The sequence below is a fragment of the Maniola hyperantus genome, chromosome 22 (genome assembly GCF_902806685.2).
Source record: "Maniola hyperantus chromosome 22, iAphHyp1.2, whole genome shotgun sequence".
In the NCBI taxonomy this organism is placed as follows: domain Eukaryota; kingdom Metazoa; phylum Arthropoda; class Insecta; order Lepidoptera; family Nymphalidae; genus Maniola; species Maniola hyperantus.
Window position 1 is genome coordinate 5,040,018 of NC_048557.2, and position 19,116 is coordinate 5,059,133.

General features: G+C 36.8%; 1 protein-coding gene across 3 annotated transcripts; it reads right to left on the minus strand.

Moving 5' to 3' along the window:
• Positions 1-812: 812 nt before the first annotated feature.
• On the minus strand, positions 813-18,402 carry ktub (Tub domain-containing protein ktub). Of its 3 annotated transcripts, XR_011238050.1 has the most exons (8): positions 18,203-18,402; positions 17,950-18,073; positions 17,749-17,838; positions 15,520-15,704; positions 12,145-12,328; positions 11,267-11,466; positions 6,372-10,872; positions 6,246-6,261 (listed from the first exon to the last, which is right to left on the minus strand). XR_011238050.1 is itself a non-coding variant. In XM_034980514.2 (7 exons), the coding sequence occupies exons 1-7, from the start codon at positions 18,242-18,244 to the stop codon at positions 10,468-10,470; spliced, it is 1,230 nt and encodes a 409-aa protein (XP_034836405.1). In that variant the 5' UTR covers positions 18,245-18,402; the 3' UTR covers positions 813-10,467. The 3 variants fall into 3 exon arrangements, 2 of the variants coding, with proteins under 2 accessions (XP_034836405.1, XP_034836406.1); XM_034980514.2 differs by having other exon boundaries at positions 813-10,872; XM_034980515.2 differs by lacking the exon at positions 17,749-17,838 and having other exon boundaries at positions 813-10,872.
• Positions 18,403-19,116: the final 714 nt, after the last annotated feature.

The following is a 19,116-nucleotide window of genomic DNA, read 5'->3' on the forward strand; positions in this document are numbered from 1 at the left end:
TTTTTAAATTGTAAGTATAGTTAATTTTGTGGCTATAGTCTGATTGTCAATAGTTAGCAATTTATGCAAATTTATATGAACTTTGTGGACTGGTCTAAAAGTGGCATGGGCTATTTTTAAAGTGAAATTCTATCTAATGTTAATGTAAGTATATCACTTAACTCTATCATCATCATCAAATAGACGTCCGCTGCTGGACATAGGTCTCTTGTAGGAATTTTCATACCCCACCTAAATCCAGCGGCTCCCTATGACTTCGACGCTGTCTGTCCATCTGGTGGGGGTCTTCCAACACTGCATCTTCTGGTGAGAGGTCGCCATTCCAGCACCTTGGGACCCCAACATCTATTTGTTTTCTGAACTATGTGCCCTGCCCATTGCCACTTCAGCTTCGCAACCCGTTGAGGTATGTTGGTTACTCTAGTTCTTTGGATCTCATTTCTGATTTGATCACATAGAGAAACACTGAGCATAGCTCTCTCCATTGCCTGCTGACTGACCCTGAGCTTTCTTATGAGACCCATAGTTAGCAATCATGTCTCGGATCCATATGTCATCACTGGCAACACATACTCTTTGAAGACTTTGGTCTTCAAGCACTTTACTGTATACTTGAAGGAAATTTTAGATATGCCAGGTAAGTATATAAAAACAGGACAGGATTTGAACCTGCATATTCTCTAGCAATCACAGTCCAAGTGTCTAGCTACTATAAATTAGTAGAGCACTACAGTTCAGTCAGTCTGGTGCAGGTGGTTTCACAATTTTGCTGTTTTAAACTATTGGTGAGACAAATGAAGAAACTTGTTTGAATAATAATAATTTTATTGTTAAAAACAAACTATTGTAAGATAAATGTTATATTGAAGACAAAAGTGAATTAAATGCAACAAATACAATAGAGCCTCAGACATGATTTTCATGAAATTCAATATTAATATAAAATATTCATTGTCGGGAAATAAAAATATTTATTAATAAATACATTTTTAATTATATGAACATTGTATACAAGATGTGTATAATGTAAAATAAGAATTATTTATTTTACATAGACAGCAAGACATACTACAGATAATTTTAAACATACATAATCCCTTATTTATAAGTAAGATATTTTTTAACCACTTATAATAATAAAAATGTGTTTGCCTTTTCTTAAGTATTCTGTTGTGTCATATCCAAAAAGCTGATAACGACAAAAATAGTTTTTGAGTTATCTCCAAAAGAACTTGGGAGTTTTCAAAAACCATACTGTTTCTACGTCTAAGTCTACGAATCCGCACATGGTCAGTGTGGTAGACTATGGCCACAACCCTTCTCACTCTGAAAGGAGACCCGTGCTCTGTAGTGAGCGGGCGATGGGTTGATCATGATGATGACGATAATGTTTGTAAATAATAATGAGTAGGACCAAAGGTTGTATATTTTTGGTACTATGTAGCAACCTTTTTTAGAAACAATATTATTTTCTGAATTCACAATTTTTTTTGATAACTCTTAAAATATTTTTTTGCAATTAACTGCTTTTTAGATATAATATGTAGGATGGCAGTATTGATATTGTGACTTGATATTTATTATAAAAAATACAGAAAATAATACATTTGGGACCAGCCAAACCATGCCAAATATTACTAAGAAATCCTTGCATATCCATAAAAACTCACTTCCTTTAAAAATGTTACAAGACAAGATATATTAAAACTAGTACCAGAGGTTCAATACAATATTATTAATTTTTATAAAAATTACTTTATTATTATAAATAGGTACTTTGAGTTTCATAAATGGTAAAATAATTAGTACAAGAGTACTTGTCAATTCTTTCACTTATAGCAGTTAATTTTTCTCAGATTCATTGCATGATTGTAAAGTGTAAAGAACGGGCAAAAGTGCAAAAAAATCTTGTAGAATTATTTTTGCCTTTAAGTTTATACCTACATGTTTTTTTACTGATTAATTAGTTATTATTTATTAATACACAAGACTACCTACTTCTAAACATGCACTCTACCTAGGGGCTGAGTAGAAAAATATAACTACATATTATTATTATTAGGTAGATTAAGTACCTACCTATGTAATCTTTAAAGTTTATTAGGTACAGTAGCTGGCAGGAAATATTGTACATCGACCTTTAGAAACAGGTTTCGGTTTCGTAGAGCGTTGTCTCTGTCACTCATACATATGTGACGTTTTGTCGATGTCTCATATCATGTCTCGTGTGTCTCACAGAGACAACGCTCTGCGAAACCTAAAGACCTCTTTCTAAAGGTTGATGTACAATATTTTCTGACGGGTACTGTATTTTACTGAAGTTTATAGATAAAATTATAACAAAGATATTATTTAATGCCCAGCCCCCAAAATATTGGTTCAAACAGTTTGTCTACCATTTAAATTACTAAGTACCAATTAGGTGGTGTAAAGCATTAAACTATACTATGATAGTCAAGCACATACAAAAGCCTCAGGTACAAAATACATAGTAGACATGGAAATAAAAGGCACAACATTTAACCTAGTTCTCAAAGGCACAATACACCAAAATTGATATTTTTGGCTCAGGGCATTTGACGCAGAGTTTGAGCGAAGCGAGCAACGCTTCTTTTCTAAAAAGTTCCAAAGTACAATTATAGACTAGCTGATGCCCGCGACTTCATTCGCGTGGATTTGGGTTTTTTGAAATCCCCGTGGGAACTTTTTGGTTTTTCGGGATAAAAAGTAGCCTATGTCACTCTCAGGTCTTAATCTATACGGTATACCCATGCAAAAAATCAGGTCGATCCATTGCTCCGTTGCAACGTGATTGAAGGACAAACCAACAAACACACTTTCGCATTTATAATATGGATAGTGATAAAGACGCTTCGCTTCGACTCTGACAATGTGCCTGGAGCCTTTGTCTCAAGTGTGACTTTTTTGGCGAACAAGTGTCACTAAAGTTTATGTCCTTGTTACTGACTGTATTTAAATTTTTAATGCAAGTGTGTCTGTTAACATTTTTGTCGATAAACTACTGAATGAGTACCTATAATATTTGAACGGCAAAAGTAAGATTCAATGTAGACTAACAGGCAGAAAGTTATACAGTAAGCAACAGAAAGTAATGTACATCGGCCTTTAGAATGACATTTCGGCTTTGTAGTGCGTTGTCTCTGTCACTCAGACCTAAGTATATGACGTTTTGTCGGTCTCAACGACAGTGACAAATCTTCTATCTCCTTCTAAAGGTCTAAATTACTTTATGCATGTAAGATAACAGCGTCCCAAGCGGACTATTTAAAAAACTTTACGTTGTCCAAAACAAAACTCAAACTCTAGCGATCCAGTTTTGCTCACCAATAAAGTTACATTACATATTTAACGTTTAAATGTACATAGAATTACATATAATAATATTAGTCGGTGATTTTCATGAAAATTATGACACAACACAAATCATCATACTAAAATAAATCAATATAACCAATTACAGGCCCATAATGTAAATTGACATGATTTGAAAATATGAGATCGCACTATGCCTAGATATAAAATAAGACCTTTATTTTTTCATACTAGTAAAGAGATGTGTACAGAGAGAATAATTTAAATGTATTGTGATGCCATTGTAGATACTGAAGGTGCAGACAAACTGTTGTGTTGGAATGTGTTGTGATTGTGGCACACACTTGCGTGTCGATTGATCAATCGGAGCCAGCGCCACCGCGCCACGACTAACGGCGGTTACGCACTTATCCGACCCGAGTCCGAGAAAATAAGTTCCTTTTTGTTTTGTATGGTAGCTTATGACATATGTCGTAGATAATCGCTGGTAATCTCACGGATGACGGATAGAACTCGGATGACGGAAGTGCAGTGCGTTAAGTTTTTATAATGTGCTAGCTAATGCCTGCGACTTTGTCCGCGTGGATTACACAAATTTCAAACTCCTATTTTACCCTCTTAAAGGAGTTGACTTTCCAAAAATCCTTTCTCAGCGGATGCCTACGTCATATTAGCTATCTGCATGCCAAATTTTAGCCAGATCCGTTCAGACACTCGATACAAGCGAACTGACTTAAATTACCTATTACTACTAACGGGACACCGGTCTGTCCGCACACGATTTGTGCGTGTAGATAACGGTCTGAGATCTGAGCGTAGCGAGCGTATACGTAAGCAACACAGTGCTTCTCGCTTGCGTGAGAACCGAGTGACGGCATTGCCAGTAGCCCGTAGCCGTGCCATTACGTTGCGGGCGATGATGAATTGGCGGCTGGGACGTTGCTTCTTTACGTAGTAATAGTTAGTATTCTGTGGTATGACTCGCATCACGACACTACACCAACGCAGTAGTTTGTCTGCACCTTTAGTTATCTTGCTTGCATAGACTTCTTAAATATTTAGACAGGGACAGGAATATTATTTATTCATTGACTTATTTTTTTTATTATTTCTTAAAAGACAACTACTGACATTAATAATACTCTATTTTATAAAAAGTAAATATGTATATAAATAATGTAGTAATAATAATATAGATACTTACTAGTAAATATTATGTAAAAAAAATCACTACATAATTCGATATTGTGAAAAACTTTGTGCTCATAATAAGAAAAATATCCTCAGTTTATACGATATTATAGAAGCTCGTAACTATAACGCTTTTATTATATCCTTATTATTTATTTTACAAAATTTCATTTACGATTTCTTTTTAGGCTATCTATACACATATCCTACATATAGGCACACATTTAATTTCTCTACTCTTACCTATATCATTATGTTATGCCCGCTTACACTTACGCTGTGAATGTCCGCGAAAGTTGTGAAACATTACTCTTTTTCTTTTTGTCCTTCATCCCACGCTATATGGGGCCGGCACATGTCTTGTTCTTGCACTCACTTCTGTCATACGTCAACGCATTATCCAACCCTTTTACACACATATCCTCTTTCACACAATCCATCCACCTTTTCTTTAGTCTTGGTCTCCTCTTTTTCCTTACATAAGTCGGACGGGGAACATCACGAAACGCGAAACCATCCAAACTATTATTTCGCAACGTTCGCGGGTTTACGCAGCATGAGTGAAGGGCAAGTTTAGGCCTGAATTAGTCCTACGCTATACCCTTAGTACAAGTTTGCACATTTCGACAACGTTAAAAGATTTTGAGATATTTATGTCGATCGCGCGTAGCTACTATTCGTACTGCGACGCTGTTAGAGTCAGCGTAGGCTGAGATCTGTAGAGCATACTTTGGATTTGTTCAGATTTAAAACGACTCACAGTTCTATCTATATTCTTTACATAAATCTATCCCATTTTAACTCTTAGTATAGTAAATCCATGGTCTTAAGCCTGAGCAAAGTCAAAATGCGCTCTATAGATCTCAGCCTTGGTGTGGAGTTTAATACGTACGCGCAACTGACGACAGCGTAGCAAGAATTTAGGCCTTAGCAGACGACAGACAAGGTGGCTTACCGAATCTCTAAACTAAACCAAAATGTCAGGTATATTGCTATCCTTTTCATAATGCTCCCTGGAAAAAGATAGCATTTGATTTAGTCTCTTCAATTTAGCTTAGTTTAGAGATTGTGTACCACAGACCACATTTATCTCTTAATATATTACAAACAAACTTGTAATATATCAAAGAAATTGTAATATTCTATAAGATATATAAAAAGCTCCGCCGCCTGCGTTTTACTTTAGACAAATATTATATAATTTAGAATGCGGTTCACAATTTATTTATTTGAGCTGATGAAAATATGGATAAAAAGATTGTTCTATAATTATTATAACACAAAATTTCTTAAAAACGTTTTTGCACACTAGTGTAGATATAAACATTGAGATAATTATAAAGTTAGATTATTAAAGCCTTGGTCAGTCACAATGGCATGGAAGCAAGTAGACAGGGTGTCAACGACTCTTTAAAATGTGAACATTAACGACAGCTAGGGTTAGTGTCTAGTGACGGACTGCAAAATTGCAGATGGGTTCTATTGCAGTTGAACACAACTGCATTGCAACTGCCGACCCACTACAGTTCACACTGAATGGCCGTACCAGAACTGCACGCTGACTGCATGCAGTCCATCTGAATAGACCCTAAGGGCGTGTGTGCACTCATCCGTATTCGGTTCGTATTCGTGATTCTTCGAAGTGGTCGACATACAAATACGTACCATTAGATTCGTATTTTTCAGACGGATCCGTGAAAACACGGATGAGTGCACAAACTCCCTAACACGCGCTTCCTCACGCGTCATTTAAACTCTATGGGACAACTGTCATGTCAAAAGTACGTACTTTTGACATGAAATTTAACACAAAAATTTAAAATGGCGCGTGAGGAATGAAATTTTACGCGTTATAATAAAGTTTTTTGCATTAAAACTATAGAAGTCGCTGCGTTAGCGTTGTGTGACCAGGGCTTAAGTTTTGCGATAAGGCAGTGAAAGTGAGTGGAATGCAATATAGTATTATTGTCAGAGCTAAATAAATTCTAACCACAGTAATACTGAACTGGTCTACTAAGTACTCAGGAATATGCTTCTATCGAGAGATTAGAATTTAGATTGTTGATGCTAATTCGGTTGTATACGATTTATTAACTAAATTGTCAAGTCGTGCTATTTATTCCTTTCACAATGTTCTCTGCGGAAAAGAATAGCTTTACGTTTAGACTTGTCAATTTATTCATATAAAGCATGTTGAGTTAGCCTGTAAGTGAGGATACATTGATAGTCCTAAGTTTATATAAGTCGTCATAATTAGTTTTCTTTGTATACCGTTGGCTTCCTATTCAATAAAATAAAATAAAATATATTAATAATTTAAAAGTAAAGTTGCATTGCTGCAGCAAGACTACCAAAAATTCAGCCAATCACAACAATGGAGACTAATGTGATAACCACAGCTTTCGCAATCGACTTGTGCTTGATTTTGGCTTGAAGTATAGCTAGATGGGCCGTCCATACGATGCTTAAGAATACATATTTATAACTATTTGCGAAAAAAGAATGATTATTATATAAATGCACTGAAAACAGTATTGTGATTTGTGACGTAGTAAAAGATAAAACATTAAATACATTGAAAACTGGTAAAAAATCACTTACTGATCTAATTTATTTTTATTAACTAAAACAAATACGTAATAGTGACTAGTACAAATGAAAATATTATTAATTTTAATATTATTACGAATGACACATAATTTGTACATAAAATAAAGGCAAGTTTATTCATTTGGGACACATTATTGATATAACTATATTCTACTCGTATGTGATCAAATCCGTTTCGATTTTATTAATAGTGGAAACATGCTTTTAACTCGTAACGCGACAAATTAAACTACTAAAGTCAGTGCGACTTTGGAGTTGTTATAATATGATTTAGTTGTTGATATAATATACTGATAGAGATGATTTGTGGCCACCTTAACGAGTTAATTTTGAGATATGGAACAGACCAGAAAGTCCAAGAAAATAACTTTGATTTAAATTGTATTTTTTAATAGGGTCGCGTCGCATGTTAAAAGTGTGTTTCTTTCCTTAATAACCTGCAGAAATTAATTTGAGATTCACATGTCATATGTCACAATTCTTTGTCGCTGCGACGCTGTCGTCCACCGCGTATGAATTCCTACGTGTCGCGTACCACAAGCATAGGTCTAGTTCATTGCGTACATCTATCAAATCAAATCAAATTTATTTTTCCAAAATTGTAGGTAAATAACAGATAGTACTACAACAATTAGACAGTGTGCAAAAATATAATGCAACATCCATATCGAATGACGCGCTATATCACACAGGCCTAAATTCTGCCTACGATAATGTCTGTTACGTACATCTGTTAAAAATGAACCAGCACAACAGACAGCCAGACATCTGTCACCAGTAGGTACCTACTGACGGGTTGCACAACGGTATTTGCTGAAGATCGGTAGGTGCTAGTGAAAGTTTACTTGAATAAAAAATATTTATTACTAGACTAGCGAACTTCGTCCGCGTGGATTTACGTTTTTGAAAATCACGTGGGAACTCTTTGCTTTTCCGGGATAAAAAGTAGCCTATGTCCTTCCCCGGGATGCAAGCTATCGCTGTACCAAATTTTGTCAAAATCTGTTGAACGGATGGGCCGTGAAAGGCTAGCAGACAGACAGACACACTTTCGCATTTATAATATTAGTATGGATTACGGTTTGCATTCAAGCCTAATACAAAAATGCCTAGAGACGGTTATTGTTCATTTTCTGTGACGTGATGTTATCATAATCAAATTAATTTCTGCTGGTTATTTTAATACCTATTGCCTAAATATAATACTTTCTCTACGATTGGCTCCGCGGTGCATAATTTTACACGCAAGCTTGTGACGTTTCGTTTCATTAATTATATCTAATTTATCCATATAAAATAGATTTGGGAATGTTCTCTCAGGTGTCTTAATACTAACTACACACAACATATAACTACCACTGACTTACGTTTAAAATTAATTTTCAAATTGGATTTGCCATACTACACTAAGTATATAACTCTCATTGTGAGATCTATAGAGCTCACTTTTACTTTGCTCAGACTCAAGTCTAAGTTAAAACAAGACAGATTTATCTAGAGATATAAATATGTCTCGTTTTTGCTGTCTTTTCTCTGAGCAAAGGCACAGTGCGTTCTATAGATCTCACACCAAGGGTAATGTACATTTACCGTCAATCAATGGCAAGGATTTGATTTGATTTCATTGGCATATGAATAAAATTTTACTCAATATTCAAATTCAAAATTGTATGAGAATTCTGAATAATTCGGATTACAAGTGGCAAATCCAAATCAATCCATATCCTTAGTTCTATACAGCGAATTGTGTCTTAAGTCTGAGTAAAGTCAAAGTACGCTCTATAGATCTTAGCCTAAGTCCACTTCAGGACTATTTGGTCTTATGTATTCGTCTTTTTTTAGTATCCAGTACTTGAAAAACAAACCCTCGAGCGATTGGTCTGAGTTTGTGCAAATCTTAAACCGGTCAGGCGAATTAATATTATGTACATACTTTTAATAGTTACCAAACAGTCCGAAAGCTACCTGAAATCCCACTAGGACTAACATCTTGGACCATATTAAATAGATGTTAAATTATTTCTACTACTATTAATTGTTACATATTAATCTAATACTTCAAAAAACAGCTAATAATTCGATCACTGGTTTGTCGATGGCAGATAAAAACAAAACACAACCTAGATAAGTCGTCACAAGCACCGAAAAACTAAATTATGTGCGCTTAGTTTCAGAAAGTTTTCGTACCACTACAATGGGGTCGTACCCGAAACTCAACCGGTCTATTTTATAATGGTTGAGTTAAAGGTTTAACCAATCGAAAACCTTTGCAATGCTATCAAACCGTAAGTTCTTTGTGGTTTCATTTTTTTTTCAAAGGTTCTCTTAAGGTATACTAAATGCTGCATCAAATACAGCTTCTTCTGGTTAAAGGCGTAAAACGGAACGCACTTTATAGTGCTAGTGTACCCTATGTAGTGGGCGAAAACTTTATTAACTTTTTCTATTCTACATAATGTAGTAAATGCCGATAATATGTGAATTTGTTAACGATCACGTGTTTAAGAGTTTTTATATTTCGCGATAATTTATGTCGACATAGCAATCAGGGTGGGGACGCCCCGCACACCCGGAAAACCCCCGCGCGTTATAGCATAGGTGACGTGCGGGTGTGCGTGGCGTCTCCCTGCCTCAGACCCCGATTGCCACGTAGTCATGTCGCGAACTATAGTTTCGCTGCAATTTGGCTACGTAAATTGTAGATATGAATGTACATTAATAAACTCCGTACGTCAATTTGCGTACGGTACGTACTTTGTAATCAACTCTAACCTCGAGAACAACGTGACCATTCTAACGTGACTTTTTGTCAAAAACTTGATAAAACAACTATATACTAAAAGTTCGGGTGTGTAAGAAAACATGATTGTATAAACTATCTATATTATATTAAAAACGACATAAAAACTATGAGGTTCACATGTTTGAAAAACACATTAAGACATAACGCGTAAAATTTAACTCCTCACGCGCCATTTTAACTTTTTGTGTCAAATTTCATGTCAAAAGTACAATTTTACTCCTTATTTTACAGGTAGGGTCCACAAACGCATCAAACACGACCGCAGACATTCAAATACTTTGTCAAACACGTAATATTTGACAAACATGTTTGACCGTTTACGGGGCACTTTAGAACAAATACCTGGGTGAACTGTACTTTTGATATGACAGTTGACCCATAGCGTTAAAATGGCGCGTGAAGAGTCATTTTTTTACGGACTATAGTCAGAGTAACGTCCAAAGGTTTTTCTTTCACAGGTTTTATTAATTGATTGATTTGAAAACACCAGAAAAATTGTTTCAAAACATGTGGACCACAGATAAAAAAAACTATTCACAAGCCAATTTGCTATCAAATGAACTGAGTGCTATACCGAACGCTTGCAAAGCGCACAACGGATACCTGAAATCCATAGTGAAGACATCCTCGGAAATCCTCCCAAATTGCATCACCACATAATCTGGCTCTGAATCGTGAACGATCTGAAAGTTCTTTACACTTGCCTGTGTCACTCTTCCGTGAAAGTTGAGGACGTAGGACTGAGTCTCATCATTCCACACTGGGGTTTTGTTATGCAAAACAACTATGTCGTCGAAGTTTTGGCTTTTCCAACGTTCTAGCAGCGATTCGCTGTCGTCTTGAGGCGCTATTGTCACTCTTTGACGGTCCGGGGTCATCCCAGGGAGGATGACCGTCATTTTGCGGGGACCTTTGAAACCGAGGACGTTCGTGTCCTGGAACAACGTTTAAAGAAACATTAGTTGACTTCTAAAATAAATCGATAAAGGTGCATCGTTTAGTACAAAAATCTGTAAACTAAGGGATGAATTATACCAACACGTGGCGAGCACGAGCCGTGCCACGTACGAGGCGCGGACGAGGACGGATGCTTCAAAGTGCCGTGTCCGTACTGTGAAGCATGAACTGCTTTGCTGCTGCTGGCTTAGCGCAGCATCTTTTACTCATATCTATGCGACGTTTTGTCAGTCTCAACGACAGAGACAACGCTCTACGAAACCGCTATCTATTTCTAAAGGTTGATGTAGAATATTTCCTGCCAGGTACAGTATGTCATCTAGTAGTGTATAGTAGAATTCTGGAAATTTGAAAAACAAAATTGCAACTTACATAGACAACAGCTGCAAGCTCATGCCTAGGTGGGTCTCTATGGGTCTTCCTCCACGCTTTGCCATTGTCATACACAGTGAACGCAGTACCGAGCAGATTAGATCGTAGTTTGCCTGCAAAGCTGTCTGCTTGGCGAAGCAATTCCGTTGGATCTGTTGATATTAGGTAGTTTGAAGTCGCGGATTTCTTGCGTTTGCGGCCTGAAACAAAAAAAAAATTATTAGCTAGTTGACCCACACAGGCTTTGCTTGTTGGAATCCTCATAAAGAGAACCTATGTCATAAAAAACCTAATCGTTTTAGCTATATTATGTTACTACTTACTACTACTAATTTCGTTCACAACACCCAACCTTGCATGGATTATATGGTTTATATGGTTAATTTGGTCTATCCAGGCACAATCATCTAAATAGACAAACGGTAAAAAAACCGGTCAAGTGTAAGTCAGAATCCGCACCGCACCGCACACAGGCACCGAGGGTTCTCCTCCCTCTCGGGTATTTTTTTCGACATTTTGTACGATAAATCAAAAACTATTATGCATAACAATAAACAAAAATCTTTTTTATAATATACAGATAAAGCCTTTTCCTATGATACCCCACTTGGTATAGTTATCTTACTTGGAAAATTTATAATACTAATCATTTGTTCATTATCACATTTTAGTTTTTGTAGCCACAAATTCGCGGTTTTCGGATTTAATCTTTTACTTGCGCTGTAAGACATACATGCCAAATTTCATGAATCTAGGGAAGGGAGGGAATCAACGGGAAGTATACTTAAGCAATTCTTGAAAGACAGACATACTGACAATAAACTACAAAGTGATTTTTGAGGTACGGAACCCTAAAAACGCAAAATCTAATTACTTACCAGCCAACAAAAACACTTTCTTTCCGTAATCTTTCTCGAGATGCAGGAAGTAAGTGGGATACAGGCCTCTGTCCATGCCCTTCCTGTCGCGGGCTATCCTGCACTTGTACAGCGTGCCGTGCTTGGCTGGCGTTATCACGAACGTCTCTACCGACCCTTCCACTGACCCTTCGATTTCTGCTGTCTGGAAAAGTATAATATCATCCTTTTAATAAGTTCAGGGACATGGTCGCTAACTATGGGCCTCATAAGAAAGCTCAGAGTCACTCAGCGAGCGATGGAGAGAGCTATGCTTGGAGTTTCTCTATGTGATCAAATCAGGAATGAAGAACGTAGGAGAACTAGAGTAACCGACATAGCTCAACGGTTTGCGAAGCTGAAGTGGAAATGAGTAGGGCACATAGTTCGTACAACCGATAGTTGACCGACGTTGGGGTCCCAAGGTGCTGGAATAGCGACCTCGCACCGGAAGACGCAGCGTTGGAAGACCCCCCACTAGGTGGACGGACGACATCAGACAAGTCGCAGGGAGCCGCTGGATCCAGGCGGCGCAAGACCGTGGCGTGTGGAAGTCCCTACAAGAGACCTATGTCCAGCAGTGGACGTCTATTGGTTGATGATGATGATGATGATGAATAAGTACAGTAAGGGCGTTTGTAGAATCATTCGTATTAGGTTTGTTTTCGTGAAAATATCGTGCGAAGTCATACAAAACTTACGTGCGCACTCATTCGATTCGTATTTTGACGGATCCGTCAAATCATGAATCGAATGAGTCACAAACGCCTTAAAAGTGGACTTTACGCGGTGATTATATCCTAACCAGCTGATACCCGTAACTTCGTCCCCGTGAAATTAGATTTTTAAAAATCCCGTGGGAACTCTTTGATTTTTCGGGATAAAAAGTAGCCTATGTCACTCTCCAGGTGTTTATCTATATCTATGCAAAAAATCGCGTCAATCCGTTGCACCGTTGCGACATGATTGAAGGACAAACCAACAAACAAACACACTTTCGCATTTATAATAAGGGTACTGAATACTGATGGACTTCAGCTTCAACTTTAGCCTCTGCATAATTTTGATTCTCGAGAAGAAATCTGTATCAATCTTCGTTGTCGAAGCACTGATTCTTCAAGAAGAACTGGCACAGCTTTTATTTTAACAACGAATTTTACATAATATAATAGACTATGATATATTCTGATAAATAGTAGGAAAGGCATTCCAAACCCTAGTGCAGCGGTAAGAGCATACTTGTATAAGTTCGTTTGAGTAAAAAATATTTCTGTTGAATTCTATAATCCTATTCTATGAACAATCATAGATATAGGCTTTTCGAATGCAAAAAAATCTCATAATAAAACTACCTATAAAATTTTCCAATGCTTACCAAATACAAGCGTATCATAATAAATATTTAATTAATAATTATATTATGATATTCCAATTACACTAACATTCAAATTCCAGTAACTATACATCTGGTTCCAGTAATTTACTATGACCTACTATTCAAGTTCTTCACTATTGTAAAGAACAAACACTATACCTGTTCGACTGTTAATGAAAACTCATTTATGAGTAATTGAGTAAACTAAGAGTGGGTCCACACTTGATATTTTCGCTGATCACAACTACGTCCTGACTTCGAGTAAAGTGCGCGCAAAATAAGTAGATATAGTACGCAACAAGTCGAGATCGCTATCGGGGTGGGGATGCCCCGCACATCCGCACAGCCTCCGCGCTAACCTGGTGCAGAATAGAGCGAGTGTGCGGGGCGTCTCCCCGCCTCAAAGCCCCACCTGTCGCGTACTATAGCTAATCCAATCTGAAGTTGAATGACGATTTGCGCAGGTCATAAGCTAAGGAATGAACCCGGCTGACATCTGTTTTTGTACAATGCGCAGTCATACGCCTCGTGTTCAAATTGGGCTACTTATTATACGCAACTTTTCTACGCAAATGGGCTAGTAGTAGGGCCGTAGTTTGGACTCGGTGATACGTCAATCTGATACAGCCCAAATAGCATCGAAAATCTGTTGAGTTCATACTTAGATCACTGCAACGATTACTGACATGGACAGATCATTGGGCCAATCAATCAATCATTTATTTGCTGTAAATGCAAAGCAAGACAACAAGGACATTACAATTCATTAATAAAAAAGTATCAGCGCCATGCAATGGCGTGCCAAAAATATGATGAGGTTAAAATGAGTGTCTTAATTTAAGATACACGTAACATGAGGATACGTGATCATGATCGGTGAAAATACCGGGTGTGGATTCACCTTTAAATATTAAGTCATGACGTCATGAGTCACCTACGTTTCAAGTAAAAGGAAATATTATTATTATTAATGTGGTGTATCTGTAACCACAATCCTTATTCCTTCCAGGAAAAATACGTTTTGAAGATATATGAACTACTGTACAGTATTTAGCTGTAATATAACTTACCTACACGTATATTTACATTCGCATGTCGGACATAATATGGTCATACATTACATAATTATTAAAAAGCATAATCAAGAATAAATAAAAACAAGTACGTCAAGTGATTTAGTGTTCTGGTACAATTTCCGATGTTTTTGAATTTCATTGGGGTTTTGTTTAATATTTCCTGGGAAGTTTACATAACCCTCTGTTGATTCTTATACATAACTAGCTTATGCTCGCGACTTCGTCTGCGTGGACTACATAAATTTCAAACCCCTATTTCACCCCCTTAGAGATTGAATTTTCAAAAATTCTTTCTTAGCGGATGCGTACGTCCTAATAGCTATCTGCATGCAAAATTTCAGCCCGATCCGTCCAGTAGTTTGAGCTGTACGTTGATAGATCAGTCAGTCGGTCAGTCAGTCAGTCAGTCACCTTTTCCTTTTATATATTTAGATTCATCTTACTTCTCACTATGAATACTTCTAGAAAGTTCTAGTACATTTAAACGTCGCCAGAACTAAGGTCTCATCCCATACTGCACACTGACACACTTTTCTCCCCCTTTTCACTACAAATGCTTCTAGGAGGCTTAAGAACATTTATCTGGCCAGGTGTGACATCCCTCTGTGTCCTATTCTGCGAAGGAGTGACCGCTGCGTCCACACAAACATAGTCAGTACTAGCGTCTCGTCCCATACTGCGCACTGGCACACTTTCCCCCTACTCTTCACTACCAATGCTTCTAGGAGGTTCTAGAATATTTACCTGGCTGGGTGAGACGTACCTCTGTGCCCTATTCTGCAAAGGAGCAACTGCTGCGTCCGCACAGACGTCGTCAGTACTGGCATCTCGTCCCATACGGCTCACTGGCACACTTTCCCCCTACTCTTCACTACCAATGCTTCTAGGAGGTTCTAGAATATTTACCTGGCTGGGTGAGACGTCCCTCTGTGCCCTATTCTGCAAAGGAGCAACTGCTGCGTCCGCACAGACGTCGTCAGTACTGGCATCTCGTCCCATACTGCACACTGGTACACTTTCCCCTTCTTCCTCACCACTACCTTCACCAACATCATCGCCTACTGTTAATACTTCTATTTGGTTCCCAAGTTCTGGAATAAGTACAATAGAAATTACTTTTTTAAACTATTGATACACATGAATTAATTATAGTCTAAAAAAGATCGCTGAGCCACAGTGGAGATGTGCTGGCTGCTGCTAATAGCTAATGGATACCCTAATAATATTATAAAGGCAAAAGTGTGTATTTCTTATAGGTATGTCTTTCAATCATTCCGCAATAGAGCAATGGACTGACGCGATTTCATTTTTTGCATATACAGTTAAGGCCTAGAGAGTGACATAGGCTTATTTTTATCATGGAAAATCAAAATTCCCATGGGATTTTTAAACCTAGATCCACGCAGACGAAGTAGCGGGCATTATTAGTTGTACAATGTAAATGCAGAATATTCCTTTTACCATCATCAGATTTTTCAACTAAGCGTGAAATTCGTGCTAGATTATAGTGGTTGCGACAATTATTCGTGCTACCGACAGGTGCAGTTTTAACTTACGATACGATTATATCAGATACGAGATTAAAGACGATTTGAGACTACGCACTCAACTACTGTTGAGGTATATGTATATAATATACTAACTATATACAGTACGCGGCAAAAAGTACAGATAGCAGATTTGTAGAGCGTTGTCTCTGTCGTTGAGACCGACAAAACGTCATATAGGTATGAATGACAGAGACAACGCTCTACAAAGGCGAAATGTCATCCTAAAGGCCGATGTACATTACTTTCTGCGCGCGCTACTGTTACAACCACACTTTTGTTTTGATATTTTGTACAGCTAAACTTTCAAGAACAAAAGAACTTTTTATAATGTATAATTTTACTTTTTATTATTGTTGAATGGTTTACTAAAGATTTTAACATAAAACAAAATAACTATAATAAATACGTAGATTTGTCTATATGTTAAACCATTTCAAAGTAAACACTGCATTATAAATTCATTCACAGTTGAAAGTTTATGTTTCTAAGATTAAACGGTTGGCAAATCTGATTTACTTTGGTCTGTAAATTGTAATAGGTACAATATATATTATCATACCTATAGGTACAATGAACGCAATTATGAGTCACACATTTCAAGGAACAATTACTCATCTAAGTGTGGTTAAAGTGTAACAATCAATTCTATCAACCTACTTAATTTGTAATGAAAAAGTGTGTCAGCATATCCATATTATCCATTATTATCCATATTATTATATAAATCCATATTACATACTAATCTAAATATATAGAACGAAAAGGCGACTGACTGACTGATCTATCAACGCACAGCTCAAACTACTGGACGGATTGGGCTGAAATTTGGCATGCCGATAGCTATTATGACGTAGACATCCGCTAAGAAAGGATTTTTGAAAATACGACCTCTAAGGGGTTGATAAGCTAATCTTAGGCGAGAATAAGCTAGTTAATTTGATAAATACGAAATAACATCTGCCTGTCAAATCATTTAATACAAGCAAAGCTCTTAAGTAGGGATTACCATTATCAGATAAAATTGTAATGAAATTATGAGCAAGTAGAAATACAGGATGTTATAAATAAGAACAAAATAAAACCTAGTACTTATGTTATGTACCTGTGATGAAGCTGTGATAGCCTAGTGGTTAGGATGTCCACCTTCTAATCGGAGGTCGGGGGTTCCTTCTCGAGCATGCACCTAACTTTTCAGAGTTATGTGCGGTTTAAGTAATTAAATATCACTTGCTTTAATGGTGAAGGGAAACATCATGAGGAAACTTGCATGCCTGAGAGTTCTCCATAATGCTCTCAAAGGTGTCTGAAGACTACCAATCCGCATATGGGCAGCGTGCACGCACAACAGACGGAAACGATTAAGTGTGGAAACCAGCCCAGAGTGAAGAAGAAGAATGACCAGCGTGGTAGACTATGGCCAAGACCCTTCTCACTCTGAGAGGACACCCATGCTTTGTAGTAAGCCGGCTATGGGTTGATCATGATGATGATCTATCCATACTAAATGGTTTTACACCACGGAAACAGACAGATTTACAGTCACATAAGCCTAGTTTTAAGGTGAAACAAAATGGTCATTACTTACCATCATATGTTGATATTCTATTTGTTTGGAGAGGGATAACTTGGTCCGGATTTACTGGAGACATGAGAAATTGCATCGGACCATCATAGCCTGTTATAAAAAATAAATAAAAGGCATACTTAACAAAAAAAATTTGGGAGCACATTCATGCAATAAAACACTAAGAATTAAATAACAAAATTAATATAATTTAGAGCTTACCGTGTAGTTCCCGAGAGCGACTTCCAGATATAGGGCGCTTAGCAGAACTTACTCTGAGATCATTGGCTTGAACCATACCAGAATTCTGCCGCTTTTGTTTCATCTTCTGTTCCATTATTTGGCGCTAAAATTATAATAGAGAAGTTACATGACATAAATTAACACATTTTTAAGTTAAAACTATTACTTTTAATTATTTTTATCTAAGATTACAGCAATTTTTTCTATAAAAATTAAATGAGATAGTTCTTACTTGCTGTTCGATCTTCTGGTCCCGTACGCTTATCGAAGCCATCTCGTATTATTATTTTATACTGTGTAAATCGATTATAGACAGCTGTATAATATTTAAAGCTTTGATAATACTTTTATTTCAAAATTCAATACAATTATTGGCATTTTGTAAGCTCATTTTTTGTTTATAAATCATCTTGCCTACCGTTGCCCCGAGAATCAAATGTTGTCAGGCGAAAAAAATTGTCATTAACCCATGTTATGGTGCAAATACACAGTAGTTGTAGCCTAAGCAGGTAAACAGCATGGTTGTGAGAATCGTGATTATAGAATTTCATTAATAAATGATGTATGTGTAATGTGTTTGTCTGTCTGTGCAGACTAGGTACTATACAAAGGATATCACTTAACTAAATATTATTATCATGTTGTAAGAATTTGATAACCTACCTGTGTCCTGTGCAGACAACACTCACTACTGTGTGTACACTGTACACGTATGTACTCAGGATAGATGGACCGCACCATACTGCAGTACACCGCACCGCACCGCAGCGAGGCACACCGCATCACATCGCAGCGCAGCGGAAACTGTGAAATGGCTTTACCTATACATTGGTGCTAATTCTGTTGTACCATAACCTAAACCTAAACTAAATTTTAGATTCTTTAATTTTAGGTTTTCTATTTCTAAGCTGCATTCCCTTTTTTGCTTCAACTAAATTTAAACATCCTAAATGGCCGTCTAAAATGACGTTTGAATTTTTTTTTTTTTTTTTTTTTTTTAATTTATTTTACGGCCCTGGATAACACTCCTTTAAGGCCTTTCAAAAATTTACAAATTCTAAAATACAAAATTGCTTATAACTAAATATTATTCTAAAAATACAAAATTGCTTATAACTAATTAGTCTAACGTTTTTACACTTTATT

Excerpts from the sequence above, each read along its gene's own strand:
- ktub (XM_034980514.2), bottom strand. The coding sequence starts at position 18,244 with ATGGCTTCGATAAGCGTACGGGACCAGAAGATCGAACAGCAA. Across the intron at positions 17,839-17,949 it reads TCGCTCTCGGGAACTACACG|GCTATGATGGTCCGATGCAA; the intron begins GTAAGCTCTAAA and ends TTTTTATAACAG. Across the intron at positions 12,329-15,519 it reads GGGACGTCTCACCCAGCCAG|ACAGCAGAAATCGAAGGGTC; the intron begins GTAAATATTCTA and ends ATACTTTTCCAG.